The sequence below is a fragment of the Littorina saxatilis genome, linkage group LG2 (assembly GCF_037325665.1).
Source record: "Littorina saxatilis isolate snail1 linkage group LG2, US_GU_Lsax_2.0, whole genome shotgun sequence".
Taxonomy (NCBI): domain Eukaryota; kingdom Metazoa; phylum Mollusca; class Gastropoda; order Littorinimorpha; family Littorinidae; genus Littorina; species Littorina saxatilis.
Genome location: NC_090246.1, coordinates 63,414,836 through 63,425,873, shown reverse-complemented (window position 1 = coordinate 63,425,873; position 11,038 = coordinate 63,414,836). Strand labels below are relative to the sequence as shown.

Here is an 11,038-nt window from a genome sequence, read left to right as displayed (position 1 = left end):
AAATGTATAACTCGTGTCAGGAATCAACATGAAAAAATAAAAATAAAATGTCGTTCTATGAGATGCGCGTGTTGCTGCAAAACGACACGCTTTTGTCTCTGTGCTTGGATATGAACAAACGGTTTTCTTGTTCAAGGTATGAACATTTTCCTGGCGTTTTTCGTCTTGCTGCTTCTGCTGGCTGAATCTACACCAAAGGCTGCGGCTTCCGTACCCCTTATTGGTAAGAATCACTTTCTTACCGTCATTCAGACCTGGGCAATTGCTCCATTTATATCGTCTTCTTTATCTTGACACGACTGGCGAATTAGCTCATTTTGCGTCAAATTCTTTTCCAACTGATTTGACTTACTTCACTTTAACCTCTTCGCTCTTTGTGGAACATACGGCCTCAATCCCAAATACGGAATGCAATAGACCATGCGACATGCATGAAAGCCTAATCTTTTTTTTTCTGAGTCTCATGCATTCGGGAAGGGGGTGCAAAAAGTGATGTTGAAAGCTTGAACTCGAGTAATAGTAACGGAAGGATAGAGGAGTAGATTGACCGGCTCTTTGATACACGCTCCTGTGGTTTGAGCTATCTGTCAATACCATTCTGACTGAGACCCTAGTTTCATTGAGTTAGATCATTCAGACCATGTATTCAGCTTCTAGTTTCGGTATCAGTCAACGAGCTTCTAACTGCGGACCCCGGGTTGTTTACATCTCAAATCCCTCAGACCTTAGATTCATGTTTCAGTTTGAATATCTACAGACAAGCTTCTAACTGCGGACATCAGTTGTTTTTCAACATCAGATCATTTATGTTCCAGAGATACAGTTTCTAGTTTCAATATCTGACAACGTTATTCTAATTGCGGACACCAGTTTCGTTGAATCTCAGATTATTCAGACCCTGGACTCAGTTTCTAATTACAGTATCTGACAACACCATTCCAGGGCACAAGTGTTGTTGAATCTCAGGCAATTAATACCAATGATCCAGCTTATAAAGTCTCAGAATCTGACAACGTTGTTATAAATCAGGACCCTAGATACTGTTTCTGGTTTCAGTTTCTGTCAACACCCTTTTAACTGCGGACCTGGTACCCTTTAGTCTCAGATCATTCATTCCATCGACCCATCTTCAAATAAGTGTCAGTATCTGACACCTGCACCGGGTTGCGCGAAAGAGTCTTCTATGTTTCATCCAAACGTCTCAGCCCTAGTCTCCAAGTGCTCGTCAAATTTAGTGCTTTTATTTCATTAGGGAATTGAGCTCGCATGGCCGGACAGTGGTGTGTACGAAGTAGAAAGAGAGGGCGGTGTGACATATTTCTTTCACAAAGTCCTAACTCGATAAGACAAGGCCCCCTGGGTGTCGGTGTTTTGGTAACCGTCTTCTCGTTGGGCTGGTACACTTGTCAGGCCAATACCGCACCGCTATTTCTCTCCCTGGCAGGTGCTGGAGCGAGAAAAACAGGAGTTGGTAGCCGGAAATATGGAGGGGAAAGGGTTGGGAGGTGGGAGCCGGACAAAGAGTGGGAGGTTTTGGAACCAGGAAAAAGGAAGGGGGGTTAGCGGTTGTGTGAATAGACACAGTGGTTAGGGGTGGTGTGAAAAGCTAACGACGATGAAATATGTGGTTTGCACAACCGCATAAGTTGCTAATGTGTTAAGCCTCCGTAAAAAAAATATTTAAAAAATATTTTAAAAATGTCAAACAAAACAAAAAATAAAAAATTGTAAATTAAATAAAAACAAGTCACGTGAAGCGATATCAAAACATTCAGTCAATCTGTCGGCATGAAGCTAAAAAATCAAAACCAGTCATCGACGAGACTAAATCTAGCAAGGCGTGGCCTAGCGGAAGCCCCAAAACCGAGACGGGACATGATCGTCTCCGCAAACGTTTTACATGAATAACCTTTGTTTGTAATTGTGAGCAGATTTTCAGAGTAAACATTAAACTTATATATCTTTTTGGATTGATGAATTGCTTAGAAATACAATGCAAAAATGTTTTCGTCTGTTTGTGAAAATTCGATTTTTATGACAACTTTCATGAACAAACTAATGAATTAACTTTGAGCTCGCGAGCTAAAATGTAATCACAAAGTTCGGACTGAGTCAAAGATTGCTTGACTAAAATGTGAATCAATTTAGTTGAAAAATTAGGTCGTCGCATGGCCGCCTTAACTTTCATTAAAAGTCGGATATGACGTCATTTAAAAATCATTTACCGAAAAATGAACAACAGAAATTGGGGATATCACCTTAAATAATGTGTATGTAAAGTTTCATAAATATTTGTTTTGTACTTTTCTGAGGATATCTCTCACACACATACACACACACACACACACACACACACACACACACACACACACACACACACACACACACACACACACACACACACAGTGACACACACACACACAAACCACCACCCTTGTCTCGATTCCCAGTCTATCTGAAAACATTTAGTAAAGACTAAATGTAAAAAGAGGAGGCGACTGAAAAGAGACCAAGGTGCGGTGAGGGTTGGGTTGGGGTGTGGGGTCGAATTGCACGAGCGGTGGGGTCGAGAGCGTTAGGGAATGGAGCGAGTCGTACAGAAAAACGGAAACTGATAATTAAATTGAGACCACAGCAAAGCGAAGATGTCTGTTGGAAACTTTCCATCTCCCAGCCTTACTTACTTCTGCGCAGCCTTGCTTTCTTATAATCAGATCTGCTTTCCGTAAAACTATCAAAACAAAATTAGGTTGTTATTGATGGTGTCTGTTTTCTTGTAGTTTGATCTTGTTTGTCGGTGGGTTTGGTTGCTTGCTTGCTTGCCTGCTTGCTTGCTAGAACGCTTGCTTGGCTTGCTTGCTTTCTTTGTTGCTTTTACATTTTACAACTGAATTAGTTATGTCTGTGCTCACGGTAAATTATTGATACTCATAAGACTTCTGCCATTAACATTTTAGGTGTACAAGATTAACATCTGCAACAGGCAAAATACTATCCTCTCACAAGGTTTAACAACCTTTGTAAAACCCACCCAATCCTACCCCCAACGCACCCCCACCCCCCTTCTCCTAATGCCCTTGCCCCCTCTGCTTCAATCCCAAACCCCAACTTTCTTAACCTTATTTAGATCGGACACATCAAAACGTGATTCTGAAGATTTTCAAAGGAATTATATGTACAGAAATATTTGGAGATCATGGCGTTTTAATCAGTAACCCCTGATCCAGCAGTCTTTGAAACGTGTAAAGAAAGTTTGTTTGAGCGTGTGAGACAAAGAAAGAAATCTGCGTAGATATGCTTGACTGCTTTTCGATCAACGGATGACGAGAAGATCGATGTTGATTTTGGAAGAGTTGCAAAATTCCGACATTGCTAGGTCGTGTCGTGGTGACCTGACATTTCGTTCCCCATCGATGAATTCTGGTGTGTTTTTAGAGGTTTTCTCTTGTGTCGTTTTTTGTTGCTGCTGATTTTGTTGCTGCTGATTTTGTTGTTGCTGCTGATTTTGTTGTTGCTGCTGATTTTGTTGTTGCTGCTGATTTTGTTGTTGCTGCTGATTTTGTTGTTGCTGCTGATTTTGTTGTTGCTGCTGATTTTGTTGTTGCTGCTGATTTTGTTGCTGCTGATTTTGTTGTTGCTGCTGATTTTGTTGTTGCTGCTGATTTTGTTGTTGCTGCTGATTTTGTTGCTGCTGATTTTGTTGTTGCTGCTGATTTTGTTGTTGCTGCTGATTTTGTTGCTGCTGATTTTGTTGTTGCTGCTGATTTTGTTGTTGCTGCTGATTTTGTTGCTGCTGATTTTGTTGTTGCTGCTGATTTTGTTGTTGCTGCCTACTTGCTTACTTTTCTGTATCTCTGTCTACTGTTTTTACTACTGATTATTAATACCGTTTCTTTCTTTTCGTTTTATTTATTTATTTATTTGCAAGCTGCTTTGTTTCATTTTGCCTTACTTTTTTTTATTTTTTTTTTATTTCTTGCTTTCTTGCTTTCTTTCTTTCTTTACTAATGTCCTGCTTTCCTTCTGTTTTCCTGCTTTGTTTCCTTCTTTTTTCTTTACTTTGTTCCTCTCGTTTCATTTTGTCTTCATTCCTGTCGTAATGTCTTCCCTACTTTCTTTCTTTCATTTCTTTCCTCATTATCTAGTCTTATAAATATAGATATCGTTTTCACGTGCTATTTTATTCCTGTTATTCAGGCGTGTACATCTGCCTGAACATGGTGATGATCGCGATATCCACTTTTTTCTTCTTTCTTTCTTTCTTTTACTCTTTCTGTATGTCTGTCTCTCTGCAAACGACGTTTTTCACGTGCTATACTTTCTATGTGTGTACACCCGCTTTCTTTCTTCTGGTATCTGTTCCTTTATTATTTATTTTGTCATTCATTCATTCCTCCTATTTCCTATCTTTCTTTCTTTATTTCTATCGTTCTTTGTTTACCTTCTTTCAGACGTTCTTCGTTCACCTTTTTTTGTCTGTCTTCCTTTCTGTCTAATTTCTGATCATCTTCCATCCTTTCATTCTCTCTCCATCTATTCTTCTCACTGTACATACCGTGTTTCACGTGCAATTTTCTCTGTGCTGTGCAGGCGTGTACTTCTGCCTGAACATGGTGATGATCACGATGTCCACCGTGCTGTCATGTGTCGTGGCCAACATGTTCTTCAGAGGGGTCCGGATCAACAGGGCTCCCCGCTGGCTCAGAGTGGTGAGTCCAACATCACACATATACTCACGCATTCAGACTTTCTTAGGCTTTCAGCACGACTAGATCGGGGGGTAGGGGGAGGGGTGTCCTGGCTTCCGGAAGCCACCCCCTAAACCCGTCAAGTGTACTTTTTCTCAAGGAGGGACCCAAAATACCCCTATCCAATAGACGAATTCTGAAAATAACCCCGTCGGGTTTGTATGTTTTGTGGGAGATTGACCTTTTCTGGCAAAACCTCAAAGTTTGGCAGAGGTTTTGCAAGAAAAGGTCACTCTTCCACCACCCATACAAACCCGACGGAGTAATTTCCGAATATCGTCTATTGCTCAATTTCAATAGCATTTGGGGAGCAAGGCCTTGTCCAGCCCCAGTACCCCTGCATCTTTTTAAAAGCCCCTCCCTTTCATGACACACTATGTCCAGCGCTGTACAGGGGTGTCTCCTTAGACTTGGATTTCGGAAGTCTCAAGAGGAAGTATATACGAATGCTCTAAGAGAGCCTTAAAAGTACAATCCTTCTTGTGTAAGAACTTGTGTGCACTACCACAGATGAAACAGTTTTGTACATGGGATAACATCATCAACTTAGACACATGCCAGAAATCTACAGCCTGGCTGCTTTTCGTACAGACAGCGGTTTATGTATGCATTAATGTCATACATGACACAAATGGCAATCGTCCCTAAGGGTCCCGCATAGCCAAATAGGTTGAATGAACTTTAAAAACCAACAACCAACCAACCTCCCTTCCTTCCTTCCTTCCTTCCTTCCTTCCTTCCTTCCTTCCTTCCTTCCTTCCTTCTATCCTGCCTTCCTTCCTTCCTTCCTTCCTTCCTTCCTTTCTTTCTTCCTTCCTTTCTTTCTTCCTTCCTTCCTTCCTGCCTTCCTTCCTTCCTTCCTGCCTTCCTTCCTTCCTTCCTTCCTTTCTTCCTTTCTTTCTTCCTTCCTTCCTTCCTGCCTTCCTTCCTTCCTGCCTTCCTTCCTTCCTTTCTTCCTTCCTTCCTTCCTTCCTTCCTTTCTTTCTTCCTTCCATCCTGCCTTCTTTTTTTTCTTCCTTCCTTCCTTCCTTCCTTCCGTCCTATCAGAGAGGATCGACCTCTATGCTCTGTTTTATTAGTAAATTAATGCTGATCGTTCTCGTCCACGAGCAAGTCAATCAGATAGTTTACTTCACACAGCCTGTGTATGTATCAATTCACCCCCACCCCGCACGTTCACCACGTTGTGCACTGTCTTGCAGCTGATGATTGACTGCGTGGCCCGCGGGCTCTGCCTTCGCAGCAAGATCACCGACCCGGACTACTCCACCTCCTCGCAGAAGAAGCGCTGGAACACTGGCCGGGTGGGCGGCAACCCCAAAGGCCAGTACCCCTACACCGACATCAACTTCGCCCAGGTCAGGCTTCTGGACAACGGCACGGAGAAGTCCCGCACCACTCCCCCACCCCCTCCCCCTCCTCACGGCACCGGCAGCGGCGGAGGCATGGCAGGAGGAGGAGGCATAGGGATGTCTGACGGAAGTGAGGGCGGCGGCGGCGGCGGCGGCGGCGGCGGCGGTGGCTTCCAGCAGATCATGGAGGAGTACTCCAGCCCCGGTACGGCCCCGCTGATGGAAGAGGTGCGCGCTATCCGCGACATCCTGGAGAAGGTGCGTGACAAGAAGACCAAGCTGGAGGAGAAGGACAGGTACGTGCGTGAGTGGCGCGTCATCGCATGCGTCACCGACCGCGTCATCTTCATCACCTACCTGCTGATCAACTTCGTCGGCCTGCTCGTCATCTTCCTCTGGCAGTTCACCATAGAGGGGGACGACCGCTGTAAAGATCTCTGAGAACGGATGTGATGAGATCCCCGCCGGATTAATACGCCGTTTTGGGACATTATGATGTCACCAGATATATACCCAGATTAAGGAATAATAATAATAATAATAATAATAATGCAAACTTTTATAGCGCTATTCTAGAAAAATGTCTACTCTTAGCGCTTTACAATACATACATCGACCAAGCATACTATACACGCACAGGCAAAGAAACCGACCAAACATAACCAACAAACTATACATGCACAGGCAAAGAAAACGACCAAACATACAATACACGCACAGGCAAAGATAACGACCAAACATAAACAAACATACTATGACCAATCATAACCAACATACTATACGCGCGCAGGCAAAGAGAACAATCAGCACATGTAATAATTACTGACAACTAATGATGCAGGCATACAATGACAATCCAATACACAGCCTAGGCACAAGAACCACATAAGGCTACTGTATAAAAACGTGTCAACAATACTATTTACCCACACACAAACAGTGTGAATACTACCGTGTCATCAGATTTCTATGCCGTTTGCGAAGGTACGATGTCACCAGATTCATACTCCGTTTGGTAACACCAAGATACCGCCAAATTCATTTACTGGTCGAGAAACTACGATTTCACCAGGTTCATACGCCATTTTGAAATGTACAAGGTCATCAGCTTTATACTCCATTTGGGAACACTGCGATGTAGTTGGATTTATTTGCCATTTGGGAATACAACGATGTCACCAGATTTACACACCGTTTGGGAACATAACGATCTATACGCTCACGGTTCATTCGACTCCCTGGAAACGACACCAACTTGGAATTCATCTGGATGTATCTCGCACCACAGAATTCACAGTTTTTGTTCGTGTTCACAGTGTGAATTCAATGGTACATCCCAAGCAGTGGAAATCATACCGACTTGGCTATATCTGATTTATCTTATGCCGTCTAAGAATTCCCGGTTTCTGCGAATACGCATGAACAAGAATTCAACCGACTCGGAGTCCATTTCAAATTTGAGAAAATCGATTAAATATTCACTGAATGTGAACATAAAAGCTGACCACAAAATGCGAGTGAGGATCTTCTTTCACAAACGATGACATATATACAAATGTCTTTTCCAGAGGACTACGGACAACTGAGAAAGCGCAAAAGCACTATGTCCTCTCGGATTCCCGGTCAGAGTACTTGGTATTCCTGATTTGACCCGCTGCATGTTGACAAACTGTAAATGAACGTCCTGTCTCCAGCACATTCCAGTGACTCAAGGAACGATGAACTCCAGAACGATCTGAGAAGAAGTTCAAAGAAAGTTGCTTTTTTTAATAGAATAGATTTCAGGAACGATTCAAAATAGATTATCCATCTATTCCAAAAAATGAAAATATTACGTCTGGGCTTGTTTTCTTTCGGAGTCAACTTTAGTCAATACTCGTTACACGTAGCCGTGTGTGTGGGTGTGTGTGTGTGTGTGTGTGTGTGTGTGTGTGTGTGTGTGTGTGTGTGTGTGTAGGTGTGTGTGTGCGTGCGTGCGTGCGTGCGTGCGTGTGTTTACGCGCGCGCGCGTATGTTTACGCGCGCGCGCGCGCGTGTGTGTGTGTGTGTAGGTGTGTGGTCACAGTTTTGTGTATAAAGTCATTGTCAGTGTTATAGCTGCCACCCTGTCTCATTGGTCGAGTTCGGCATATGCGATATAAAGGGGGAAATGAGACTGCATGTAAATGTTGACTAAATTATTTTAATAATTCGCACGGCAGTGAGTAGAAATGCAAAACAGTTCGCAAAAAATCAAACAAAGGTCCGTCTGTAAAATATTTGTAGTTTCAGTAATAACGTGTTCGTTCATTGAAGAAATAAAGAAGTATCAGTGCGACTTTTACAGAGGAACACTTGTATGGACGGACAGAACAAAAGATGAGGTTATCTCTTTACTTCTCGGGTTTGGACGTGCCACAACTCCTCCAAAGGTCGTGGGTTCGAACCCCGGCCGGGTCATACCTAAGACTTTAAAATTGGCAATCTAGTGGCTGCTCCGCCTGGCGTCCGGCATTATGGGGTTAGTGCTAGGACTGGTTGGTCCGGTGTCAGAATAATGTGACTGGGTGAGACATGAAGCCTGTGCTGCGACTTCTGTCTTGTGTGTGGCGCACGTTAAATGTCAAAGCAGCACCGCCCTGATATGGCCCTTCGTGGTCGGCTGGGCGTTAAGCAAACAAACAAACAAACAAACTCCTCCAAAGCACAACGAGAGCATGGCCAGACATCCTTAGCGCGCGTGGCTTCTTGATTCCACACTGAACAACCCTTGCTATGCATGCCTTGTTCAAGCCAGCAGCTAGTCTCGGGAGGTGACTTCCTTGTCCACTGTTTAAATGTTTCTATTGAACTACACTTTCTTACGTCTGTGGCCATTAGTTAGTCAGTTTTAGCCGTCCTTAGAAATATTGAAAAGCCATCATCCGGTATCACCGACAGTCGCAGTGAGGACCCCAGAACACGATACAACTTAGCTACAAGCAACTGGTTGCGTGTAACTGTCGCATGCAAATGTTTCACGCGACCACTTGTCGGTCCAATGCTAGAGCTTGATGGCTATGCCAGGTCGCATCAAGTTCTGTACACACGCACAGCTACCCTGAGAGACATTCCGACTGGCAGGTTGACGTCGGCGAGTGTATGAAAGGAGAACCGGTTGTATTGGTTTCCCGTTTGCATATTCCCGCAAATTTGCGTCTAAAGTCGCGCTTTGCATTAGTACTAGTCGATCAACCCGCACCAATGCGAGGTATCCCATATTATTACCAATTCAGTGCCCCATATGGCTTTTTGACCAATCAGGACGGATTCTAGGTGACCCTCTAAATGTTATAACGTTCAGGCAGGGACCCTTTTTGTTTATCAAGCTAAGAATTAACAAGACAAAGTAAAAATTTAAATCAACAATATCAGCGTGATTTTTTCTGAAGAATGACACTTCAAATGCTGTCAGATAATACTCTCTTTATCTCAAAAGTACCGAAAAGCGAGTTTTGTCGGTGGGTGCTTTACGGAACAGCAAGGCACCGCCCATCATCTGAGTGTGCACAATGCCGACCCGCTCACTTGAAATCTAAATTATCTAAGTTCGGAAAAATCAAGTTAAATTGCTCACTCGCTTTATGTCAAATGTATCTTTACGTCATTTCCCATCCGTCTGGAGTCGGTTCTAAATATGTCGCTCTCCCTTCAACAAGAAAAAGCGAAGCAACCGAAACGCATGTTCAACATGATTTAACTTGTGAGATTGTTGTGTGTCAAACGCATTTTGACCTGTGAATATTCATCATGTTAGGTGTGTTACTCTGATTGGCTGACCCAGGTCACGAGAATTCTTTGACTGACAGGCATAATCAGGTAGGAGCGCTCAAGTTCCCATTGCGGCTGTTCTGTCTAATTCGCGGGGTCCCTTCGAAATTTCTTTTGTTCGAATTACGGTAATAAAACCGTTATTTCTAATATGCTGACTGTTAGCAAATGATAACAGACATGTCTCACAAACGATATCAGCATTCGCCTAAAAGGCTCATGCTTGATATCTTTTTTCTTGGCATGTCTGTTATCATTTGCTAACAGTCAGCATATTAGAAATAACTAATACTGCCAGTTGTGTGCAGCAAAGTTATCTGGTGTATATCAGCCCTAACGAAACGAGCAACCGAACAGACATGACAGCCAGTGTACCGTCGATCAAGTATCTTGCGAGTTCTTCCCTTGAGCCGCTCCCCAGTCACAATGATTGAAGACAATTAGGCAACAGGAGAACAATGATTGCTGTGGTAACAACACCTCCGGTCAGATTTGGATCAAAGGTTGTGGCACAGGCTGAGCCAGGAATGGTAACCTGAGACCGCCGTGATGGATACACTGCCACAAGCAATGTTGAGAATCCATCGTGACTGTCGTTCCGGCTTTGCTGGCTTATGCTTTATTCCTTGCAATTGCCGTCTTCGTTTCCAGGTCTCTGCCCCAGGTGGTATTTATAACTCAGGACGGCTTCAGTGCATGGTGGCAAGGCCTGTGATAGGATGAGCGTGTACTGCCAAACTCTGACATGGAAATATAAGTTGAACCTCACGAACAGAACAATGCTCACGTCGCAGCACTATATAAAGAAAGAATACAATCGAAATTAATCAGAAACGGCTATAGACTAAGGACAAACAAAGAAAGTCGCTCTGCCATCGAAAGAGGGAGGGGCACATTTTCCACCGTCTTATCAAAACATGCTGAGAATCTGTGAAAGTCAGGTAACAGAGTATTTCTAGAGAAAAACTGCAGAAGCCGTAACAATTACTGGATAAAGGTTTAAATACATGTTCCGTGATTGTGCTGTTGTTTTAAGCACTTACGACCATACTCATAAAACAAAATGCTCTCGTTGAACAAACGTCTGCAAGAACAAAATGCAGTACACTTTGATATTGTGCTGCGTGTATGTGCGTGGAGGTTACCAAG

General features: G+C 43.4%; 1 protein-coding gene across 1 annotated transcript in view; it reads left to right on the top strand.

The window, feature by feature from the left end:
• Positions 1 to 8,026, top strand: part of LOC138953729 (neuronal acetylcholine receptor subunit alpha-10-like) — a 127,533-nt gene extending 119,507 nt beyond the window's left edge. The window contains exons 8-10 of the mRNA XM_070325620.1: positions 137 to 223; positions 4,591 to 4,709; positions 5,951 to 8,026. Coding sequence (XP_070181721.1) covers positions 137 to 223; positions 4,591 to 4,709; positions 5,951 to 6,541 — 797 coding nt within the window. The 3' untranslated portion in view covers positions 6,542 to 8,026. The remainder of the gene's footprint in view (positions 1 to 136; positions 224 to 4,590; positions 4,710 to 5,950) is intronic.
• The last annotated feature ends 3,012 nt before the right edge of the window (positions 8,027 to 11,038 follow it).